Consider the following 25,749-nt stretch of genomic DNA (forward strand, 5'->3'; position numbering starts at 1 on the left):
TGTGGTACCTATTCAGCCCGGCGCCATCCTTCCCCGCCTTCCACAGTATCGACTGCCCGCGGATGGAGAAGTGGCCCTTTTAACAATAATATCTGAATTGATGGAAAAGGGCGTAGAGGAGGAGACACGTGGTAATATCTGTAACAGTCCCATTATTTTGGTTCTTAAAAAGACCAATGGATATGCTCTCTCCTCTAAAATATACAGATTCTTGATTGACCTGAGAGCCCTTAACAAAATAACGATCTCCCAATACCCCTGTTGTCCCCGACATTACAGCCCTCTTGACGATGGTCCCTTCTGACGCCACGCACTATTCTGTCATAGACCTGAAGAATCCCTTTTTCAGTATTCCTATACATCCTGACAGCAGACATTTTTTTGGTTTCTCCCTTGGTGGGCGGAGCTTTAGATTTTGCCGTGCCCCTCAAGGCTTCACCGAGAGCCCCAGTATCTATAGTCAAGCTCTCAAAAGTCAACTAGATTCCTTGGAACTCCCTGATAATTCCACACAGCTGCAGTAAGTGACCTCATTACTGCAAATTCCGCCCCGACATGTAAAGAGGCTACCCTCTGTTTGTTACGCCACCTTGCCCTCCATAACCACATGGTTTCTTTAAGAAAGCTTCAATTTTGTCAAGAGAAGGTGACCTATTTAGGTCATCTCCTCTCGAAGGAGGGAAGGCAGCTCACAGCTGATCATGTAGCCGTTATCAATGCTATGGCGGCCCCACGGACACAAAAGCAGGTGCGAGCCTTCATAGATCTAACCTCATACTGCAGACAGTGAATTTCCAATTTTTCGGCCATAGTCAAACCTCTTCTTGCCCTCACCACTAAAGACATATCGGACAGTTCCTTTCCATGGACTAGAGAGCATACGCAGGCCTTCCAGGATTTAAAAAGAGCTCTGTGTACTGCTCCAGTCCTCAGTACTCCTGATCATAACAAACAATGTTTTCTTTTTGTACATGAGACAGACGGCTGTGCATGCGCTGTCTTGACCCAGATATTCGGAGGTCACCATGCCTATTTTTCAGCCACCTTAGATCCTGTTGCGAGGGCTTTCCCGGGATGCCTACGGTCCGTCAGAGTGCGGGGATCGTCATAAACTCCCCCTTGACTCTGATGGTTCCCCATTCTGTGGATACCCTCCTTAACAGCAATACACATAACTCACTAGCGCACGGCTCACAGGATATGAATCGACACTCTTTTCCAGCCACATTAACATCAAGAGATGTACTGTACTGAATCCCGCCACCTTACTCCGACTGGACACTCAGGATGCTTGTTTAGATCCACATGACTGTATATTGAGGACAGAGGAGGAGACGAAGGGACGGGTTGACTTACAAGATACCCCGATAGCAGACCCGGAAGGTACACTGTATGTGGACGGATCATGTCTCAGAGGGCCTGATGGTAACACATCAGGCGCTAACGCCCTCCCGACATTGGAGCAAGTAGTAGAAACAGCTCAGATTCCGCAGAGCTCTGCTCAGGCTGCAGAATTAGCGGCCCTCACTAGAGCCTGTGAGTTAAGCAAAGGAATAACGGTTAATATCTACACTGACAGGCAGTATGCCTTTGGGGTGGCTCACAACTTTGGGAGATTGTGGAAAGAAAGGAAATTCCTTACTTCACATGGGATGAAAATTCAACCTGGCCCCCTAATTCACCGATTATTAGACTCCCTGACATTTCCCAGAAAGGTAGCTATTATAAAATGTAAAGCGCATAAGAAAGTGACGGATGATGTTGGAAAAAGCAATGCCCTGGCTGACCAAACAGCCAGACAGCTCTTAAGAAAAAGGAAGGAATGTATGTGGGAGGTCCCGCCAGGTGGGTGGCAGAGGGGGGCATGGTTGAAGATACAGTACAGAGTGTGATCGATATTCAGTCCCATGCTACCCCCGAGGAGCTGAGGATGTGGACAGAGCATTTAGCGGTAAAGGAAATAGATGGTTGTTGGGCCCGTAACACTATGGAGAGACAATGGATGTTGCCCGACAGTCATGTGCTACCGGTAGTAACGATGGCCCATGGCCTTGCTCACATTAGTGCGAAAGGGATATGTAAGTTGCTGGAACCCACCAAGTATAACTCAAAGATACCAGCATATGCTGAGAGGATGGTCAAAACATGCATGATTTGCCTTATGTACAACCCGGGAAAAGGTACAGTGACCCCTGGAGGAGGATTATCCCCCCTACCTTTCCTTTCGAATCCCTCCAGATGGACTATATCCAGATGGACAGATGTAACAATTTAAAATACGTCCTGGTGGTGGTCTGTACCTTCAGCCGATGGGTGGAGGCCTACCCTGTCAAAGACTGCACCGCTATCACTACAGCCAAAATACTATTGAAAGAATACTTCCCACGATTTGGTTTGCCCCGTTTAGTCTGGAGTGACAATGGGACACACTTTACGGCTCAAATAATGGAGTATGTCTGTTCAGCACTGGGTGTGAAACAAAAATTTCATGCAGCTAAGCACCCCCAGTCAGCAAGTCTAGTGGAGGTGTACAATGGCATCCTAAAGACTAAAATGGCCAAAATTGTAGCTGAGACCGGTGTCACTTGGGTTGATGCTCTGCCCCTAGCTCTGCTGTCTGTCAGGACAACGGCCCATACCAGGATAGGACTATCTCCTCATGAAATTGTGTTCGGGAGGCCTGCCAATGTGTGGGGTGTTCCAAGGCCCCAGAAACTGTCTGATGTTGAATACCCTGTGCCGACTGATTATCTGTACAGTTTGACTAACACCTTTCATACTCTTTACCACCAGGTGCATGAGGCCATACCTGATAAAAGCGAGGGCCCAGGACATGTTATCCAACTTGGCGACTGGGTTCTGATTCGCAACTTTCAACGTACTAAGAGTCCGAGCCCCGCTGGACACAGCCCCGTCAGGTGTTACTGGCCACCCACACTGCCGTGAAAGTTGAAGGTCGGAAGAACTGGATCCATGTGACGCACTGCCTCTGCCTCTCCCCTATGATCAGTGGGTGAGAGAAGGACAAGGAGACTCAGAGACAGAAATAGTTCCGACATTTGTTCCATTCAGCGACGCAAGATTACATTTCACATCTACGGAAGCAGAGAGTGACAGTATACTAAAGGAAAAGTTGGAACACTCCCCCCACTCTGCTCAGCATCAGGAACAATTATTCCCTGACCATACTGATCCTACATCTACCCGATATAACTTGCGTTCCAGAAGGAAGGCTTGCCCTTGACTTTGCTCAGATACCTATAGGCTGGAGGGCTGTGATCTCCCGGCTAAGGCCGTTGCTGGTATGTCAGACTAAGGTACGTTCCTAGGGCTCTTGGCACCAGCATCCAGTGAAGTAACAGACAGCCGCTACTGGTCCCTGGCTTAGTACAATGGCAGCCGTCCAATACACCCAAGTCCAGAAACGATATGTCAGTCTCCTAAATGGCAAGTGCTTCGTGGCCCCCCATGGTGACGCTGTTTGTCTCAATCATCTTGTCTATCATCGGTTGGATGTTACTGATCTACTATCCTGTTACCCCACCAACTCCTACAGAGCATCAGAATTTCACAATACCCGACCACGAACTATCCCGCCATGCAAAGTTTTTCAATAACACCTTTGTCCAGATGTTACATCATCATCAGCTGATCATAAATACTTCCAACTGTTGGGTATGTGGACTGATGCTGCATGCTATGACACAACCTGTCCCATTCTTTCCTTATCCTTTTTCCATTTCTGGGTCCTGTCTTGCATGGTGGATGTTGATGCAGGAGGCCTATACTATCAATGGTACTGCCAATTCTGTCCTTGGAACATTTCGAGATGACTTCTGGCGAAACAGGTCTGGCAATACCAAAACCCCTTTTTGCCCGACCAGCTCATCAACATTGCTATTACCAACGGATGAACTCGGTGAGATGGTGGTATTTAACTCAACTTCTCGACAAACATTTACCCAATTTCGCGCCAGAAGGCTACTACCTGATGTACGAAACACTCTGACCGTTATAAATGTGCGGGCCGTGTCTGCATCCATGACTTGGGAATTAAGAAAGCTGGTACTAGCATCTGTGACATCATTAAAACTTTAAACTCTACGTCTCCTCCAAAATTGGTGGCGCCCCCCAACACTTATTTTGTCTGTGGCACAGCAGCCTACACTTGGCTCCCCCATAACCGGTATGGTACCTGCTATCTGGCCATCCTCCTTCCACCAACGTATTCGACCCTTGGAGATTACCACCCGTTGATGAAGGGCACTTTGCGCCGCTCACATAGGGGTGTCATATTGGCTGAGGATACAGTAGGCCAGGAAGCCGGGGACTTCTTTAAGGGTTTCCTCCAATTCAGGGGCCCCATGGCAAACAGTCGGGCTATACGAGGACTGACCAGGGTCCTTGAGGCCACCATCATAGAAACAGCTGGTGCCCTCTCCAACATCACTGCAGAGCTGCAGGCAAACCGCCTCGTAACACTTCAAAATCGTATGGTCCTTGACATCATCCTCACTGATCGTTGTGGTGTGTGTAAATTGATTGGCTCCAGCTGCTGTGTGTATATTCCAGATCATGCACCCACAGTATATGATGCCATCCAACGTCTGCATCACCTTTCCTCTGAAATTCATCAGGATGAAGGCAACTGGTCCCTCAGAGGCTGGATCTAGGGCCTCCTTTTCCAATGGGGATGGAGGGTCCTCATCCTCCTTGCCTTGGGAGTGGCTGCCCTAGTCTCCTGCTGTTTGTGCATTCAGTGCTTGCCAATGCTCTGTGCAACGTGTGTTCACGTTCTCAAGCCTCAACCCTCTAACATTCATGACACCAATATGAAGATGATGCTCCAACAAGAAACAGAATATCGACGTTTCCTAGAGTATTTGCCACTCAATGGCAAAAGGAGGGTCTGAGGAAAAGTGTCCTTCTTGTCGGCATTTATTTTGTGTCCGGACTCCTTTATTTTTGAATTGCCATTTCGTGTCAAACACCTCTGCACGACCCTCCTGGTGTTTCTGCTGATGTCTGATGAAATTCTAACTGTCACAACCACCCTGCTCCTTGTGGTTGAACCAATTTTGAAAAGGGAACAAAGAATTGGCCTCACCACACTCGAACTGAACTCCTGCACACATCCATCCTGTTTCGCAAGACTTGGTCACGCCACCGTCTCAGAACTTGTTTCTTTCACATATCCTGTTGTTCAAGATCTGTCTGTTCTCTCACGTACATATCCTTTTTTGCAAGACCTGTCCGTAATCTTTGTATCATCTGTAACAGCCCCCATCCTGCCTGAACAAAGAATGGTGTAACTTAACTGCATTCTGACTAGGGGGCGCCAGGCCCCCACCCAAACTGGTTTCTTAAGGTGGGACATGTGTATGTAAGGCCTGTAAGCTGCAGAGTGAAGCAGCAGCCTCCTCTGTCTCGTCTCCGACGAGCTTGGGACTCTGTTCCATAGCCCGGGCTATTCGCATACAACTTGGTTACTCCTGCAGACGAAGGCTCCTGGGTCTCCTTTTTATATATAAGGAGGGTATGGAAGACTTGGGCGGTTCCCCTGCCACCGAGACCCAGTAAGTAGGTATAAACGGTTCTTCAAGAGAAAACATAACTTACTACCTTGCACCATGCAGTTTGAATGCAGCTCTTTGATGGTAGTTCATAGCTCACTGTGCTAGTTTACGATTGAAACTTATGAAATGCACAGTAACAGAAGCTCTGTGACAAAAGCTGTAACCCACTGAGCTATGCACATAAAATATTGTTATTTTTAAATGCATGGTACATGTTCTCTGCAGCAGGCATATTAAATCTCTGCGCTTCCTTAGAGGAGTCAAAGCTGCCAATAGACAAAACTCCCATCTCTCTCTCCAGCAGGTACATTAATTACCGGAGTTATCTTGACACTTTTATTGTTGCTTTGAAAACTGCTGATTATACAAGGAACTTTGCAGAGCTTTTAAAACTGCTGCCTGGGGACCCCCTGGGAATGTGTCACGGACCCCTAGGGGTCCAGGGACCCAGATTGGGAAATACTGCTGTAGATTAATGGTTCAGGAACATGGATTTATGTATGGAAGCTGTGAAACTAACATTTGAAAGAAACGGCTTCACTGATAGATTTTGGGTTATGGGAAAACCTTGGGAAGTCCTTTATATGTTAGTTCCCCACCCATTCAGTACTCTTCAATACGGTAAATACACCATTAATCCTCCCCTTCAGTTACACATTTATCTATTTATGACTGAATAACACAAGCATGTGTCTCTGATAATGAATGTTTATTGATGGCAACTGAATCAAGGAGTCCAACTTGTCGTTCTCTAGTACATTTAAGGGGTTGATATTATGCTGATTCACTCACGTTAAATCTAATTTCAACTGCTCTGGAGTTCACCCTAGCGCTCCCTGCTGGTGGGGTGCGCGAAATCTGCACAAAAGTTCCTTTTTTACAACTTGATTTAAAAATAGGAACATGGCAGCTGCAGAAAATGTTTAAGCTCTTAAAGCTGGGATTCAAATTTGTATTTGCAAGCCATCTATAAATAGGTCTGTGTATGACACATTTTCTTTAAAAAAACTGACAAATTTACAATAATCCAAAGAACATGCTTTTGGCTTATGCTATGTATTCATGTCCCGTCTGAGTTTCTTCTGTACAGCACATTTTACAATATAGCTTCCCAAACGTCACCAGGGAGTTTGAATAGGAAATGAAATGTTAGGAACCTTATGCAAGAAAACTTCAACGAATAAACATATGTGGCTGTATATCAGGTCAAAGTTATAAGCAGTCAAAAAAGACCTATCCTTTTTACTAATACGTTAACCATAACTCCAGAATCGCTATTGCTGAGAGGATGTAAAAATAGAATGGTAGATCCAAAAGTATTGAAATGTATCCGTTAAGGTGCATTTCCCTCTCACCTAATACTTGCTTTTCAGGCATGCTTATCAATACCTCTTCCGGAAGCACTGCTGATTTCTTGTTGTCGTGAGAGGATGCCACCTCTGCTGAGGCACTAAGATACTTGAATAGCACTGTGTTGGTCGACTTTTATCTGTAGAAGTTGTAACAGATAAGGATGGCCTGGAAATTGTTGAATCTTGCTGGACTCTCAGCCAGCAATCTCTGATGTCAGCAGTTACTCATTAAAGGGTCACACATTATAACTCACCTTTTCAAATTTGCAACTAATGGTAGAAATCCCTTCAGTCCTCAACTGGTCATATAATTTTTGGATCCCATTCAGTTGGCTCAGGAACTTTTTTGACTCTGAAATGTTGGGTAGGGGTATTCTTAATTATTAGGCATTGAACAAAATCAAGACTTTGGTGCTCGCCGAGGCATTGGCTGGTTCTCCTCAGCATATTGGATATTAGATGGATTTAGATCCAGAAGCCATGGACTCTTAGATAAATGCGGCCACCAGTTGCTTGACCAAGGAAAGGAGTCCTTTCGCCCAGTGGTTCTCTCTAGAACGCCGTACATTAAAGAAAGGCTGTAAAATTTTGAAGCAACTCTGGCAGTTGGACTATGCAACGAGGCCAAATAGTCATATAAAGTGATGCTGAAAACTTTACAGTTGGGCAATTAATACTGCACAGAGCGCATTCTCTGCGGAACGCATTGAGATGACCAACAATCCTTTGAGTGAAATTTTCCAAAATCACCAAATCATTTTTGAATCCCAGAGTATGCAGACCCACAATCCCGGACTCTTGACTTAAATGAAAATCTCTCAGATCCATGCTGTACTCTCTGCACCTTTTCCATCTTTATCTCCCAATAGTAATGGCATAAAGCTCGGTTGCCTAATGTAAATTCCTGTTCTTAGACCTGCCCACATCACTGGGACAAACCCAAAACGCCCTCCTACAATGCAAGTCTGGATCGCCAAGTGATCCTTGCCCACCAGTGATTCTTATACCCAGTATACCCGAAACATTTTTATTGTTCGCCTGATTCGTCAAAAGTTCATCCCTGCTGGAAAAGGGCCAAAGTGGTCCATATTCTAAAACAGCCATCTGCCAACCCTTCGGTTCTGTCCAATTTTCAGACCATATCCCTGCTTGAAGACAATTATCTCATTCTTTGTACCCAGTCTGGTTTCCACCCACATCACAGCACGGAAATAGCTTTTCTGGTGAATACAGAGACCATTAAAAGTACGCTGGACAATGGGGAAAGGGCAACCCTAATCCTATTGGATCTGTCTGCAGCATTTGTTACTGTTTTCCACCCCATTCTGCATCGTTCGAAGGTGGGCATTATTGGTACAGCTTGGAGGTGGCGAAAATCCTTTCTAGAGGGGAGGGAAAAAAAGTGTGGCTCGCCCCGTTCTTGTCAACTTCTAAGAAGCCAGTTTTTCAGGTTGCTCAAGACTCTACACAAAGCTCCACGTTATTCAACGTTACCTGACCCTCCTTTTCCAAATTAATTAAATTCACAGCTTTAAGACCATCTCTTATGCTGACGACACTCACTCACTCACTCGACAGTCGATCCCTTTCCCTCCAACACAGCAGAAGATCTTAAGGCCTGTCTTTGTGATACTTCACACTGGTTAAGGGACAGCCAACGGCTATGCAATGCTGGAAAACGACGTTCCTTCTATTTGGTCAGGTGAGAGAACAATGGTTGGAAAGCTGTTGGCCTAAAGACTTGTCTCCCCTTCTGGACCATCTTCAACAGCTAGGATTTAGGTGTAAAAGTAGATGACAAGTTGTCATTTTTACCTCAAATTCTATCAGTGGTTGGGCTGTTATTTTGCCTTGCTTGGATCTCTTAGTAATTTTTTGGATCTCCTGCCCTTTAGAACGCACAAGACAGTGGTTCATGCCTTCATAACATCTAGGCGTTATTATGCTGACAGTCTGTATCTGGGTCTCCCTGATAAATTGATCAGGAAACTACAACTAATATCAAAAAGCTGCTGCTCGCCTCATTTTGGACATTCTTTAGTGTGTGCACGTTTCTCAACATCTCCGAGATCCGCACTGGCTACCAGTCAAGATGAGGATTATGTTCAAATACCTTACCATCATACAGCGGGCCTTCCATAGCGGAGGTCCTCAGTATCTGATGAGGAGGACTAGTCATTATCAGCCTGTTGCATCGCTTCGCTTGTTCACAGCTTTCCTAAACACAATTTCGTGGTTTCGCTATGTCAGACTGGGTGGTCGGTCTTTCATGGTCTTGGTAGTTGATTAATGGAACCCGTTACCACTACCTCTCCAGTCTACTTCTCATGAACCATCCTTTCGGAAAGCACTTACACCTCATCTGTTTTCAGAATGCTTGCACACCGTCCACTTGATCCTTATGCTTTGTCTGCAACACCAGGGCACTTCTAAGAGTAGCTGTGTGCTTTATAAATTACCCTTTCATTAATGTTATAAAAAGAATTTTTTTTTATTATCTCTTACCTTTTTTAACCCGATCCTAAATGTGAGGGATTAGATTTTTAAACTTCATGCTATTATGGCAGGAAAACTTCAAATAATGACCCTTACCATTTTTAGATTCCTGAAGATAAAATGCATATTAAAGCAAATTAGTGAATGGAAATGTTAACTTGTAGAGCATTGAACATACCTTCACATACTCTCTCTGCAACATGAACTTTATGATATCAATTATTGATTCTTTAATATCCGCTGGAAGATTCTGTAATAAACAAGCAAAAATATTTTACCACAGCTTTAACATTTCAAGTCAGTTATGTAACTGAAATGTGTAAAATTGTTAGTCTACTGTGAACCTAGCCACATGGGCAACGGAGTACTTTACAAATAACAAGGAAATCCATCATTTATAAGCAATGTCAGGTTAACAGAGAGGAGAACAAAATAATTAGCCAGATAGGGAATAGATAGGTTTTAGGTTGAATTGAGTTGGAGTCCTTCAGGCAAATGGGCCTATACAGCTGTTGTGAACTCTGAGGGAGGACACAATGGGTTTGAGTTTAATAGTAGAAGCAGTTGGAGGGAGGAAATGCATTGTAATGCTTTGGGCAGTCATGATGTCTAGTGATTTAGCGAAAAGGGACCAAGTGTTAGTGATAACTAGATGTGGATATTCTACAAGTCATTCTCAGACTGGGCAAGGGTGTTCTCTGGAGTAAAGAAGGAGGAATTCTGTTTTGGCTAGATTCCGTTTTAGGGAGAATGAACCCATTCAGTTTATGAGCTTTTTCAGGACAAAATGTCATGACTTATGTCTAATAAGTCTGACTCTTCGGTAAGTTGGGTATCATCAGCTTAGTGGGTGGCAATACTTTTTCCAGGAGTATCAGGCTAAGGGGTTACATGATTAAAGTGAAAAGAGAGGACTATACAATTGAAACTTGAGGTATCTCACATTTTGGAGATAGTTTTTTGTAGATCAAATCTCAAGGCGAGGAAGGAAAAGAACTATATGGAGGTGCAACATTCTAGACCCGTCCTTGTGTCTTGCAATAGGTTGTATCAAACATCCTGGTAAGTAGAGTAGCATTAGTATGTAAGCATCACCTTTAGCCCCACTCCTTGTACAATCTAATTTTAAACTTGGAGAGTAGCAGTTTTTGTGCTTAATTTGGAGGCAGACCAAAACTGAAAAGAAGTCATAGAAATCAAGAGTTCATTGCTGGATGTGTGGGATAAATTAGAATTCAGACTGTTCTGTGATTTTCCCGAGAAATAGAGGTTTAAAGCCAATGGAAATCACTGTAAACCACAATAGTTCAGAGGAACTCCTGGAATTCAGACAGTACAGAGCACCCGACTGGCCACACCTGGCCTGGCCATCATGTGAAGATAAATACTAAGCTCTCCAGTCAGTACTTTGTATAGTATCAACTCTGCAATTGAGGGGGCCTGTACCTACACTATGGAATCTTGAGTGTGACAGCTGATGTATTACTATTATTCTTGCAGACTGGGTCTAATTCTGGGAAACACCCACAGGGTGATCTTGATGGAGGTGTGAAAAAAGAAACACTTACTTGCCTGCTGAAGAGCTAGATTGCCCCTTCCCAGGAGGAAATTACCTGCTTCACATTCACCAAAGCCCAGGTACCGGAAGAACATAACAGGACGAGCATTAAAATACTAATACCGGCCCAGAGATGAAAGGTCACGACAGTCCACTTCCAGCAAGAACACCCAACAAAAACAACATCTAGCTCCAGGAGAAGCTCCTTTGCCTTTAGACATCAAAAAGGTAGAGCATGCCCTATCCCCAACCATACACACATGCCAGGGTGCCTGTTCTGATCTCGATCACCAAATTTAGAAAGTACTGAAGAATTTGGACTTCAACATCTGGCATGGGCTTCCGCACCACTGTCTGATGAAACTACCCCAATTCCAGAATCATCTGAATACACTTCCTAGCCCTTACTGTTCGGGAGACGTTAACATTTTAAGTGGCACTCTAAGTCCCTTGTTCTGGCACTAGATTGACTTCTGCACTTCCCAATGTTTCTGGAACCATGGGTGCTCCTGCTATTGGAAAATAGTTTTGTGCAACCCGTAGTTTAGAAGCTACAAGCCCACTCCCCCTACAAGTATCTAAGGGACACAAAGGGTACATTAGCACCCTAGATAGAATCTCCAAAGTAGGCCAGTGGTTACTGGACTTGGATACCAATGACTGGCTATGTTGGTTGCAGTGAGCAATAGGCAGTCACTCTCTTTGGACATCACCGGAGGTCTTCTTACAAACATGAATTTTGGTGATTTTCCTTGTTCTTTTTATGAAATTCAAAGGGAGGGGCAAAGATTAGCAGTGGGTGGTGGTCTAACGAGTCTAGCTTAATATACTTTTCCAGTTAATGAGGTGTGAGTGTAAGAGAGGACAATTAGATCCAGGGTGGTACCTTCAACAGAGAAGATCTTTTTTAATGTGCCGATAAGTTCATTAACTGGTCAAGAAATTATACATAGTGACATTTGGGGTGATATTTGTTATGGGCAAAGAGTTTTATTTTCCATAGGTCTGTTGGTACTTAGCCAAAAGTTGAACGAGGGGGAAAGGATGGAAAGTCTGTTTATATAACGTCCGGGTGCTCTTAGGATGACAGCGTGGATGCCTCATTTTTTTGTGACAAATTATACAAAAAAGTGATGGGCGAGATGCTTGCATTAATCTTAGCCACAGGTAATTACTTGGGCTGCATCTCAGCCCATTTTTTTTTTTGCCCACAATGCCACCTCACATTAGACATAGCCATATGTAAATCTGATCGAATCCTGCTCCAATAAGAACAGTCCAGTCCAAACTGCCAAGTCCAGTGTTCTCTGAATCTGAACACAAGCAACTCAAGACTGTCCTACATACTGATGAGCTGCCTGGCCTATGAACACCCCTATTCTAACAAGCCATTGAACAGGGAGGCAACTAAGCTTGTACGAACCATCAGAGTAAGCCAGACCCAGGGATCTTGGCAATTGTTGGTAGCAATGCCCTACACCTTCAGACGAGGTAATACTTATGAATGGAAGTCTGACTGGAAAAGGAGACCATTTACATTCCCCCACAAACCACACTTCATTTTTCAATTACTCCAACAGTGTTAACACAGTAAAAATGGGCAAACCCAGGCAATATAAATAACAGACGTCACACACACTGACTTCGCCTAAATATCACCATACTGGGCGATGTGGTGGCTTTGGGTGCATGAAGGGTGGTGGTCTGTCCAGGACTTCTCCAAATGAACAGAACTGCTTATTGAATACCATTAAACAAATGTGTGACATACTAGAGGTTAAGATAGATACTGTTGCTCCAGATTTGTGGCTTCTCAGGACTCAACTGAAGAAGCTCTCAGGAAGGACGGTGGAAAATGAAAACATCCTTTACATGCTGCAGCCTACTGTCCTCAATAAGAGAAGTCAAATTTCAGAATTGCAGGACAGGATCAGGTTTCTAAATTACTGTAGAGAGGATGCAGAGGACTGTTCAGGAAGGATTGTTTTAATAAGGAGGTTGCCCTTAAGAGATTTTTTAACTTCTTTACCGTGGAAGGGGCGCACAGGAGTCGTGTACCTCCACCAGCTCATGGGTCTATTCTGTTAACTGTTGTGCCAGACCTCTCAACTACTAGTACCAAAATGTAATGCATCCAGGGGCCAAACACCACGGTCTACTCATGGTGGGGAAAGCAGAGTCCTCATTTTCACCTCAACAACAAATTCACAGTACAACATTAACACAGCTCATTCCTAGAAGTTAAAAAGAAACTATTACTACCATCCACTTAGATATTGAGATGCAATGGCACTGGGTCCGGAAATGGACACCACAGCTTCATGAATTAACAAAGAATGTTAAGAGTCACACCTATACAGGCTAATGAATCTATATAATGTAAAATACATTAGGAATGGTGCATGGTTTAATATAAACCTTTGCAGAAGGTTAGATCCTTTCATTTATATATCAAGTCTGTCACTCAGGAGTGGATGTGCTACTTCAGGCAGAAGGACTATGGAAAAGAGACAGAGTTTGGTTTGCCTCCCCGTTTATTCCCGATTGCAAAATATGGGGCTTGGGAGCCTGGTACCTAGGGGGTTAATGTTATGCTTGAGAATGGTAATGTTTGTCCCTTGTAAGTATACTCCTCACATGCTTGCGGCTCTAGTATTTGGATAAGACTGGATGTTCTGTTCGTAGTACATAAAGAACAAGCATACACAGAAGGCATGGATACAATAATGGATAGGGCAACTAGAGACAGAGAAGCCCATGTATATGGGCCAAATGGCTCCCACATCAAATTCCTTTTACTTTATTTTAAGACCAAGGTGTTTGTAATCCGGTAAGTTCGTTTTTAATTAAGACTACTTTTCACTTTGAAAAATCGACGCTTAGAAATTCTTTCACACATTCCAATATTAACCTTTGGGGAAAACAATATGGAGGTTAAACAGGTAAGTATTGAACTTACAATCTCAATCTTCGGAGCCAAAAGTCAGCATGGGCCAGGGGTCGGGTAGTACCAAAACTGCGCCACCAGCGGCACAGGGACGACCAAGTTCAGAGGTCAAACTCTGAGTGCGACCTAATGCTTTTCAATGGAGACAGGTGGTGCCTGGAGCCACACTGTTTGCAGGGTAAATAAATCTGTTGCTGGGGCCAAGTCTTGGGGGTTAGCAGAAGCACAGCGGGGGGCACAAAGCAACAACAAACATACACCCCCAGCGGCACAGGTGGTGCAAGGGGCAAATTCGACATTGGGCACCCAATACTTTTCAATGGAGATTCTTCTTTCGGCAAAGAGGCTGCAGGGATGGCAACGGAGGTTGCATGAGGAAGACCAAGGGCAGCACAGGTAAGTTGGGTAGCAGGGGGCCATGGGGGCACTGTCGGTTCAGCTCACCAGGTCCTAGGGGCTTCGGCTGCAGGGGTGACTTTTGACGTCAGTCTTGTTACCAGAACCGGTCTCGTTCGCGGGAGCTTCTGGATTCACACTGCAGGTGCCGATGTGGAGGGCAGCCGACGTCAACCAATGCTGAACACTAGGTCAAGATTATCGACTTCACTGCACAGATGAACCATTCAGATCCGGGCTGTGAAGTCGGGTGCAGAGTGTGCTGGGGATGTGGTTCCTAAGTCATTGGAGTCGGTTTCTTCAGGACAGGTTCACTGTCCTCGGGAGATTGGAGTCTTTATTGAAGTAAATAGTCCTCATGAGGGTTTGGGAGGACACAGTTGCAAGACTGGTTGTAGAGCCATTGAAGCGTGAGACAGGCCGGCAGGGCTGGCGCCGAGGCAGTTGTCGTCTTCTGTTGCAGGATGTCTTCTCTCTTCTTAGGTCCGGTCTGGAGTAGCCACTTCAATACTACATTTAGGAGGCGTGTTAGAGGAGTAGCAGGTAGGGCCAATGGGCACCCTCCCAGGAGTAACTACACCATCTATTATGCCACCCTCCTGTGGGAGGGGGCATAGGCCTAGCCCTGATTGGAGGGGTTCCCCCACCTTCAAGATGGCTGGGACTGAAAGTTGTGCTTCACCTTGCTTCCCCCGCCTTAGGGGTGGGGTTGGCAGAGGTGGGCACACCTCCAAACTTTTTGAATTTTCCCGCTGGTTTTCCCCGCTTGAAGTGAGGGTGTAAACCAGGGGCCACCATCTGCTGCTAGCGGCAGAGTCTGGGAGGGGTCACATTACAAAGGCAGCAGGCCTTTGAAGCTTCCCTTCTTCGAGCACTGGCCATCCTGGGGGAGGAGGCAAGACACCACTGCCCAGGATGTGCATCGTTTCTGGTCCCAAGGAGCAGGGGCTCTCTACCCAGGGTCCAGAAACATGTCTGGTGGTAGATGGCTGCCTACAGACGGTCAGAGACCACACCACGGTTGGTAGGGATTCAGGGGGCACCGCTGAGGTGCCCTCTGGGTACATGGTACAATACATCCCACACTAGCATCAGTGTGGGTTTATTGAAATTAGTAGTTTGGTACCAAACACTCCTGTGTTCAGTGAAGCCATCATGATGCTGTGGAGTTCGAGTTGTTGTCAACTTCCCAGCCCATGTACTCTCTATGGCTTCCCTGGCACTTTTATGAAATGGTGCCCAATATTGTAGGGGCATATTCGCTAAAGCAGATATGCCCTCACGTGTAGCATAGTGCACCATGCCTTAGGGCTGTGAGGCCTGCTAGAGAGGTAACTTACCTAAGCTGCCAGGCAGTGCTAGCTGGCATGTCACCCAAGTAGGGTGCCATGTCAACTTTGTCATGTTCTCCCTCACAGAGGCATGCAGGCTGCAAGGGCAGTGGCATGGTCCCAGTGAGGAGATGCCAATGGACCCTGTACAGCTCTCCGGCCCTACTTATCCAGGGTACCCATTTACTACGGGGGCAGAAGTACTAATTGGGAGTTTGTTTCGGGGAAGGAGCACTGGCACAGGGGACCTGGTTGGGGACCTGGTTGGCAGGGACCCTGTGCACCACATTCGAAAACACATCAAAAACAGGCAAAATGTGGGGGGCTACCCATGCAAAAAAGGCACCTTCGCGCACAGGGCCTTGTTCCCTATAAGGCGGGGTACTTAATATTAAGAAGAATTACATGTTTCTTTTATGCCTTACATGTCCTGACAGTGGAATCTCGCAAATGTAGCAAAGCGGCAGTCACATTGGCTAACATGGGGTTTGACTAGTCCAACTGCTAAGTGCTAAGTACTGCGATGTTTCAAATTAATTGTTACCTTAAACCCAATGTAATGTTGAAGTCAGATTTAAAGTAACCTTTAATATAAAGGTGACTTTAAAAAGTCTTCACTTTCTTGCCCCAAAAGTTTTAGTAGCTGTTTCTGATTCACTGCAGCCATTATCACCAAAGACAGCCTGCTGCCCTCCTGCCAAGAGGTGTGAATGGCTCTAAGGAAAGAGCAACAAAAGGCCTGCTAGAGGCAGGAGTTGTGATCTCCTACTGACAGGACGGCCTTCAAAGAGAATACTGCCTCTGATAAGAAAATACAAGTCACAAATAATCCTACTCACTCCTTTGTGTAGGTAGACAGCCTGGCATCTCCTTCAGAGGCTCAGCAAGGTTTTATGTTATGTTGTGTTTTTGCAGGTCACCTGAAACAGAGTGAGGTATTGAATATGTGGCGTTCCGAAACGTGCAAAGAAATTGTAGAAATAGAATTGCACTATGTCTAGAAAAGAAAATATGAGACGTTGAATAATGTAATTAAGTTATTGAGATATTGTGAAATTATCAAGACTTGTGTTGTCCTGGACATGAAAAATATTTTGAGTATGAGTATGAGTATATGGAAGAATGAATGTGTATGTGTGGTGTATGTTTGAAGATGAGATAATATGTTGTTTTATATAAAACAAAATGTACGTTTTTATTGAGACCTGTGGTCAAGGCATTCAGGACGTATTGCCTGATTATGAGGTATTAATGTTTTTTATATGAAAGATATCAAATATGAAAAATATTTTTTGCATAGAAAAATAAAGAATAGAAATTAAGACCGAATTCCTCTCAGCCGTACATAAATATATATTTTTCTTGAGATGTGTTAACCGAATTTGAATTTAAAGGCTTACTGACATTTCTATTCAAAGCCTTTTGCTGAACAGATTTCAGCGCCATTACACTGGACACACTTCACTTTACTACCATAACTCTGACCTAGGAAAGAAGGGTCCCAACATTTTGCATCTGTGCAGAGAGATGCACTGCGGGACTGTTTAGTGCCAATTCCCCATGCAATTGTGGGTAGGGTTGCCCCCATGGAATTTTGTCCCCATTGGGTAGGGAGTACTTCCCACCTCCAAACTCAAAATAGGCATAAAAGTAGCACCCCTGGCTACTTTTAGATCATTTCTGGGCTCGAACAAAAACAGGAAGTGGACCGGACCTGCTGAACCTGCGGACCTCAGAGAAATTCTGTACCAAGATAGGATTTCAGAAAGAGAAGGGATGTTCCTGCTGTTGAACCTGTGGCAAGAGACCCCAAGGGCTGGACCTGCTCCCACTTGTACCAAGGACCAGTGAGTTAACTCCAAGGTTAGTTGGCTAGCCTCATGTTAAGCTTCAGCAACACAAAAACTAAAGAAGCTCAGCACCAGTACAGTGGACCAGCTGCCACTGAACTGGACTCTGCTGGTGTAGCCTGTTAGTTCAAGTCCTAGGCCCTCAAGAGGTGCCTCTAGGTCCTCGACCCTTGGGAGGTGCTTGAGTGTACTCTATCTCCCCACAAAACTGCAACTTGGGAGTCTAAAGCAAAAGATAAATGTTTTTTGGCACAGCGTCTGAGGCTTATAGACTACAGCTACTGAGTTTGTAGGGATTAACACCATGAAGAACCAAGGCTTCCACCGAACCGCTGGACTTCGTATGTCCGCCCATATCGTTCCCAACACCGGGCTCATGTTGCAGAGGGCTTTACCTAGGAGCTCGTTTTCAGGAAAAAGAACCAGAAAGGTTTATAAGTGCAAAGGTAAAATCTTGAGCAGGACCAACCCGGTGCCTACATCCCAACCCTGAAACGCTGACTTTGCCCCAGACCCTCACGTTCAGGGCTCAGACTACCGCTAAGAATGAAAAGCTGAAGGGATTGATGACCAACTGTGACATGCTTGTTATGTTTATGCAATGTATTAAAAGAATAAAACCATTTAAAAAAGAATGAAAAGCTGAAATGTACAATACCTTTTAGAATGAATTGCAGTGATTTACAAAAACCCTTTAGAAAATCATACCTCCAGTTCCCGTATCGAGATTTTTGCCATTTGGGTAAATATAAAAACTGTAACTATTTTTAAAAACGAACTATTTTTAAAAACTGTAGTGGGATTTTATTGTGCTTTATTTCTTAGGTATAGACTGGTTGATTGTTTTGATAGTGATACAAGCTTTACACTTGTTTGCCTTTGAATAAGTCCGACAGCTCTCTGCCACAAATACCCAGGACTGAGCTAGGGTTTGATTTAAAGAAAACTAATATACTAGTGACATTATTTGGTGAGGTCTCACAACCACCTCAATTAATAATCCATTGTCTCACATAAGGAGAATACCTTATACTTAATAGGAGTTGCTAACATCACCAAACTGATATAGGAGGGATAGGGTGGTAGGCAGAAGAATTCGCTCAAGATAAACACTGGGCAGTCTTTGGAAGGCTGGGATTTGTGAAGGACTTTGAGATTGTCAGCTCAGAAAAAGATTTCTTCTAGATATTCTGAGCCAGATTGAGGACAGTGACAATGGCCAGAGTGAGATTCAGTGGATGTCAGGACCTAAATGGGGAGTGGGTCCGAAGCCTTAGCCATGACTACATGACAGCATCCAGTTGGACACTGTTTAGCGTCAACAACGTGCAACCTTGAATGGGTAGGAGGCCCGAGAGACAGGTGCACAAGAGAATTGCCATTCATAAAGGAAGCGCCAGAACAGTCAAACGATTACCTGTGACTGATAGTTGCGCTTAACTTATGCATTTCATTAGTAATATTTATTGATTTATGAATCTTTCGATAGCAGCCATATCAAAACACGTTTCTTTACATGTAGTACATAACGATGGTGGATACCTTTTGGATCAAAGAAAGGCTTTGTGGGAGGGTAGAGAGGGGGGATATTTCTTCTCGTAGTATAAGTGTGGCTTGGGTATTACATTGGAATTGTGCCCACGTCCTGGGTGAAGTCTGTTTGTAGCTTTGGTTTCTACAGGACAGAATGCAAATAAAAATTGTATCTAAGTTTTGCACTTGAGGTTTTGGGCTGGAAAAGTCCTATGCCTGAGTGCCCAACTCTAATGTTGTCTGAATTCATAATGCCGATTTTTTTGTGATAAGGGTACACAGATCATGCGTGTGTGCCAGGACAAAGGAACGTCTCAGTACTGAAAAGTGTGCGAAGACAGTGTATATACTGAATACATGTGTACAGGTAAAAGGGCAAGGCGAGTGTACAGTGAGTGAGTAAATGTGGCTGAAATGGTGCATGGGATGGAGGACTCTGGGTTCCATTTTGGGAACCCCATGTCAGCCTGGAGAAGGCATGAGGGGGGAGAGGATTTGTGTATTGCTGCATTCCTGTGAGCTGAGTGGGGACACACTCTGAATCAAAGAGCAGTCTTTTGAAATTTAAAGTGAGCCTTGTCCTTTTCTATAGTGTTAGATCACAAGGAAGGGCTGGACACATTCAAGAAGAGAGATGGGACTGATAAGAGAATCATAAAGAGTAGGACTTTGCAATTTATGGAGGTGACCAATCCGCTATGGAGTCGTCCCTGCTGTGGCAGACCTCTTTCATGAAGGAGGATGAAAAGGAGAAGTTGAATATGCTACTTACCAGTATGCATCTGTTCTTGGCATGTAGGGCTGCTAACATTCATATCTATTGCATAGATCGCCGCCTAGTGTTGGGTCCGGATGATTGCACATTGTTGTCCTGGAAGAGTCTTCGAAGTATCACGAGATAGGTGGCTCCTCCCCTGGACTACAGTGCGCATGGGCATCGACTCCATCCCCAGATTGTTTTTAGCCATTGTGTCAAAGATGGAGTGCGATAGCAGAAATGATGTCCATGCTAGTGATGAAATGCAAGAAGTAATCTGCAGCTGCTACGGGCGCCGGGGAGGAGGGTGGGCGATATGAATGTTAGCAGCCCTACATGCCAAGAACAGATGCATACTGGTAAGTAGCATATTCAGTTCGAGGCATGTGGGCTGCTAAATTCATATCTATTGCATAGAATACATAGCAGTCCCCTCATTAGCGGCGGCCGCCCGTGCCAGCTGCAGAAGTCTGAAAAAGAGTTTTGAGAACAGCCTGTCCTACAGCTGCCTGCTGTTTGGAGTGCACATCTACACAGTAATGTTTGGTAAATGTATGTGGTGTAGCCCACGTGGCTGCTCTACAAATGTCTTCCAAAGGAATGTTACCTAGGAATGCCATGGAGGCCCCCAACTTGCGTGTGGAGTGCGCCCTGGGGGGGACCGTTAAAGTGCGTTTAGCCTTCTGATAACAAATCTGAATACATTTAACGATCCACCTGGCTATTCCAGCTTTGGAAATAGGGTTGCCTTTGTGCGGTGCTGAGAAGGCAACGAAAAGTTGCTGTGTCTTTCTAAAGTGTTGTGTTCTGTCAATGTAGTACATTAATGCCCTTTTAACGTCCAGCGTGTGGAGCATTCTTTCCGCTACTGTGTCTGGGTTTGGAAAGAATGCGGGCAGTTCAATCGTTTGATTGACATGAAACTGTGACACCACCTTTGGAAGGAACTTGGGGTTAGTGCGCAGCACTACCCTGTTTGAATGGACTTGAATAAATGGCTCTTGTATTGTGAGCGCTTGTAGCTCACTAACACGTCTTAGAGACGTGATAGCAATGAGGAAAGCCACTTTCCATGTCAAGAACTGAACCTCACACGAATGTAGAGGCTCAAAAGGCGGGCCCATCAACCTAGTGAGGACCACGTTGAGATTCCACACTGGAGCGGGTGGGGTCCTGGGAGGAATGACCCGCTTCAGCCCTTCTAGAAAAGCTTTAATGGCAGGCACCCTGAAAACAGAGAGATGCTGCCTGTTTTGAAGATAAGCCGCTATGGCGGATAAGTGTATCCTAATGGAAGCGTACGCTAGATTGCATTTGTAAAGATGCAACAAATAGCAGATGATGTTAGGAATGGATGCATCTAGCGGGTTTATGTTATGTGATGTACAATAAATGACAAACCGCTTCCATTTTGCTGCATAGCAAGCTCTTGTAGTGGGCTTCCGTGCCTCCCTGATGATGTCCATGCATTCTGGAGGCAGGTTAAAGTAGCCAAACTCCAAGACCTCAGGAGCCATATCGCCAGATTGAGCTGGTGCTGATCTGGATGCTGAATGTCGCCATGGTTCTGCGTCAAAAGTCTGGGTGTGAGGTGCAGCCTTTGATGCGGTACCACGGAGAGTTCGAGAAACGTGGTGTACCATGGTTGGCGTGCCCACGTTGGAGCAACCAGGATGAGTGTCATCGAGTGTTGCTTTAGCTTACTTGCCACCAGCGGTATTAGAGGTGCTGGGGAAAAAGCGTACGCAAATCTGCCTGACCAGTTCATCCATATCGCATTGCCCTGCGATTGTGGGTGAGGGAACCTGGCGGCAAAGCTTTGGCATTTTGCGTTTTCCCTTGTGGCAAACAGGTCTATCTCTGGATGACCCCACTGCTGGAAGTACGGGCGGAGTACTGATGGATGTATCTCCCACTCGTGCATTTGATGGCTGTACCTGCTGAGCAGATCCGCCATGTGATTGTCCTTGCCCGGGAGGTGTTCTGCCAAGAGGAAAATGTTCCCCTGAATGGCCCACTTCCACATGCTCTGAGCCAGATGAGACAGCTGTGGAGAGTGCGTACCTCCCTGCTTCTGGATATAGTACATGGCAGTCATGTTGTCCGTCCGGATCAACACGACTTTGTTGCACAGATGTACCTTGAAGGACTTGAGTGCCATGAAGATTGCCATCAACTCTAGATAGTTGATGTGCATCTTCTTTTGCTGTGTCGTCCATAGTCCCTGCACCGTGTAGTGGAGCACATGAGCTCCCCATCCCTGGAGAGAAGCGTCTGTCGTCATGATGATCTGCGGCACAGGCTCCTGGAACGGTCGGCCCTTGCAAAGGTTGTGTGGATTCCACCAATGCAGAGAGCGGTATGCCCGACCGGTCACCAACACTAGGTCTTTCAATTGTCTTTGAGCCTGTGTCCACTGATGCGCCAAGCATTCTTGGAGCGGACGCATATGCAACCTTGCGTGCGGGACTATGAAGATGCAGGAGGCCATCATGCCTATCAACTGCATGAACACTCTCGCTGGGAGTGAGTGTTGCGGTCTGAACCCTTGGATGAGCGACTGGATGTTGTCGATCCTCACCTGGTTCGGCTGAGCCGTAGCAGTCAGAGTATTTATTGTCGCGCCCAGATACTGCCGCACATGGGCTGGCTGAAGGTGCGACTTTGGATAGTTCAGTGAGAACCCCAGACTGTGAAGGAGGTGAATTGTGTGGGACGGCGCACTGCTGTTCCGACTTTGCTTGAACGAGCCAGTCGTCTAGGTAAGGGTAGACATGTATGTTCTGTCTCCTGAGGTGCGCCGCCACGGTCGCCAGACACTTTGTGAACACTCTGGGGGCAGTGGTCACTCCGAAGGGTAGGACCTTGAACTGGTAATGCCTGTTCTGTATGGTGAACCTGAGGTATTTCCTGTGGGATGGGTGGAGTGGTATGTGAAAGTAAGCATCCTTGAGGTCCAAGGTTGCGAGGAAGTCTCCCTGGTTTAACAATGGAAGAACCTGCTGCAGTGTTAACATATGAAAATGTTCTGAGAGTATGTACAGGTTGAGGGGGCGTAGGTCCAGAATGGGTCTGAGTGAACCGTCCTTTTTCGGGATTAAGAAGTACAGAGAATAAACCCCTGTGCCTTCTTCCTCCACCGGCACGAGCTCTATTGCGCCTTTTTGCAGCATCACAAGAACCTCTTGCTGCAATAAGTGCAAGTGCTCTGCTGACATAGGTCGTTGTCTTGGGGGTATGTTGGGTGGAGTGGACGTCAACTCCAAACAATAACCGAACTGGATAAGTTTCCTTACCCACCTGTCTGTGGTGATGGACGTCCAGACTGGCAGGAACTGCTGGAGTCTCCCCCCGACAGGTGTTGGATGGTCGGGGGGCAGTGACAGAGAGTCACTGTTTGTTGGCAGCAGAGGAACGGGAACTATTGTTGCCTCTGCCTCTGCCCTTGGCGCTGTTGCCTCTGTAACCACCTCTATTCTGTTTTGGGTACGAGGCCTGGGCGCCTCCTCTGCCGAAATGTGACTGCTGTGCCAAGTGTCCTCTGGTAGCACCCCGCGCACTTGAGCGACGAAAAGGGTTTCCTCTGAATTGCTGAGACTGAAGTGCCCCCATGGACTTAGCCGTCTCAGTATCTTTTTTGATCTTCTCGAGGGTGGTGTCAACCTCCGGGCCAAACAGTCTGTCTGGATTGACGGGCTGGTTGAGGATAGTCGTCTGTATTTCTGGCTTGAACCCTGAGATGCGGAGCCATGCCTGACGCCTTAACATAACACTTGTGTTGACTGCTCTCGCCGCTGTATCTGCCACGTCTAGCGCACATTTAATTGCAGCGTTAGAAATGAGCTTGCCCTCTTGTATCAGCAACTCAGCTGCTTCTTTAAACTTGTCTGGAAGGTGTTGTAAGAGCTGCTCTAAGGTGTCATAGTGCGCCCTATCATACCTGGCTAATAGGGCTTGTGTGTTAGATATGCGCCATATGTTGGCTGCCTGCGCAGCAACCCTTTTGCCCCCTGCCTCCAGCACGTTAGACTCTTTGTCCGGGGGAGGAGCTTCACCCGTTGTCTGCGAATTCGCCCTTTTGCGGGCATTTGAGACCACCAAAGAGTCTAGAGGCAACTGGCCTCGTATATAAGTAGGGTCCCCAGGTGCCGGCCTGTACTTTTTTCAATTCGTGGGTTCACTACCCTCGCTCTGGTGGGTTCCTTGAAAATGTCTGTGGCATGCTTGAGAACCCCCTTAAGCATTGGAAGTGTCTTCACAGTGTTTTCTGATGCAGAGAAAGTATCAAACAAAAAGTCAACTTCCACAGGGTCGGCATGCATCTCCACCTTATGGCTTGTAGCCGCCCTTTCAATTAAAGCATTAAACGCCGCAGAGTCTTCAGTTGGAGAAGTTTTCACCCCATACATCAGTGGGTCACCGACCACATGTTGGTCCCCCTGATCACCAGAGTGTACCCATGAGTCCTGCTGCTCATCAGGGTCAGTATTGTCTGGGAATTTATACCCCTCATCTTGTTCATCCCCATCCCCATTTGAGCAAGTGGGTGAAGGGGTAGGACTCCGCCTAGGCCGTTGTGGAACGGGTTCAACAAGTTCTGGCGTGTCCGGTGCAGGCTTTTTCTTCTTTAGAGGTATTACATAGGATTCCACAGGCTGGGATTTAATTTTCCTCTTGTGGAGCGTTAATCTACCCGTGTCGGCGTCGATAAAATGCTCCTCTTGGTCGTCAGATAAAGGTGGTCGACCAAAGCCTCCACTTAGCTGAGTCTGCCTCAATGGCTCCGAGTCCTCGGGCACCGTACGAGGTGCAAAAGCCTTCGGCGCCACCTTCGGTGGTAGGGTATAGAGGATCGGCAGGGAAGTCTTCTTCAGTGGAACACTTGTCCTCGGTACCGAAGGTGTTTTCGGCTCCGACGCCTTGTCTCTCAACCGTTTCAGGGAGTCAGAGACTTGCTTCGTAAAAGAAGCGGACGGCTTCGTCGATCCGACCGATGACCTCTGTCCACCCGCAGGGGAAGATCCGAGCGTCGACGATTTGTCTTTGGGTGGCGGAGGCGCGGATGCACCTTCGACAGCTGCGCTCTGCTTCACCGTCCCGGCCTTGGTCGTCGACATTGCAGACTTCGGAGCAGCAGATTTATCTGTCTGCGTCGGGGCTCCAGACTTCGGCTCGGTGCCCCTCGCCGACTTCGCTTCGACTGTCCGTTTGCCTGTCGGTGCGGCAGTCTTGGTTGAAGGTGTCTCGACAGTCTTCTTCGACTTCGACTCGACCACCTTACTCGATACTGGCTTGACGACCTTCTTCGAGCCGGCTTCCTCGGCCCCTTTCGGCACCTTAGCCTGTTCGACAGCCTTCTGCGGCTTCGAGGGCTCCGAAGACGACGGTTTCGATGTAGTCCCAGACGTCTTCGGTGTCGATGGTTTGTCGGCCATCTTTGTTTTTTCCGATTCCGATGGTTTCGGTTTCGATTTGTGTAATGGAGGCTCCGCAGGTATGTCTGTAGCCGGGCCGAGGACTGAGGAGTAGGGTCGTGGGTAAGGCCGTGAGGCGATCCCGTGACCTGAGCCTTAGTAAATGTACGCACGGGGCATAGCTCTTCCTCCGAGCTATCTTCCGCGGCCCCATAAACTTCCTCATCGTCCCCTACCTCCTCGACGTGTTCGTCTAGGTCCAGGTCCTCAACGGGTACTCCGTAGTCGGCCTCGACCTCTGCCGATGTAGGAGAGATCTGCAGGTGAAGCTCTTGCTCGTCTGCTTCGGGGTCGCCAAAGATGTCCGCCGGCGCCGGTGCCGATCGCTGGGCCTCGAGGCGCGCCACGCGCCTAATCTTGAGCGTCTTCTTCTACCTGAATCTCGAACAGGCCATACAGTTGGCCTCGTTGTGGTCCGGCGACAGGCACTTGTTGCATACAGGATGCACGTCGATGTGTGGGTACTTCGAACCGCACAC

General features: G+C 46.5%; 1 protein-coding gene across 3 annotated transcripts in view; it reads right to left on the reverse strand.

The window, feature by feature from the left end:
* The window catches only part of PRPF18 (pre-mRNA processing factor 18), a 297,642-nt gene that overhangs the window by 21,326 nt on the left and 250,567 nt on the right, over positions 1-25,749 (reverse strand). For all 3 annotated transcript variants that reach the window (XM_078674214.1, XM_078674213.1, XM_078674212.1), the window contains one exon: positions 9,603-9,674. In XM_078674214.1, coding sequence (XP_078530340.1) covers positions 9,603-9,674 — 72 coding nt within the window. The remainder of the gene's footprint in view (positions 1-9,602; positions 9,675-25,749) is intronic.

Source organism: Lissotriton helveticus, chromosome 1_1 (genome assembly GCF_964261635.1).
Source record: "Lissotriton helveticus chromosome 1_1, aLisHel1.1, whole genome shotgun sequence".
In the NCBI taxonomy this organism is placed as follows: domain Eukaryota; kingdom Metazoa; phylum Chordata; class Amphibia; order Caudata; family Salamandridae; genus Lissotriton; species Lissotriton helveticus.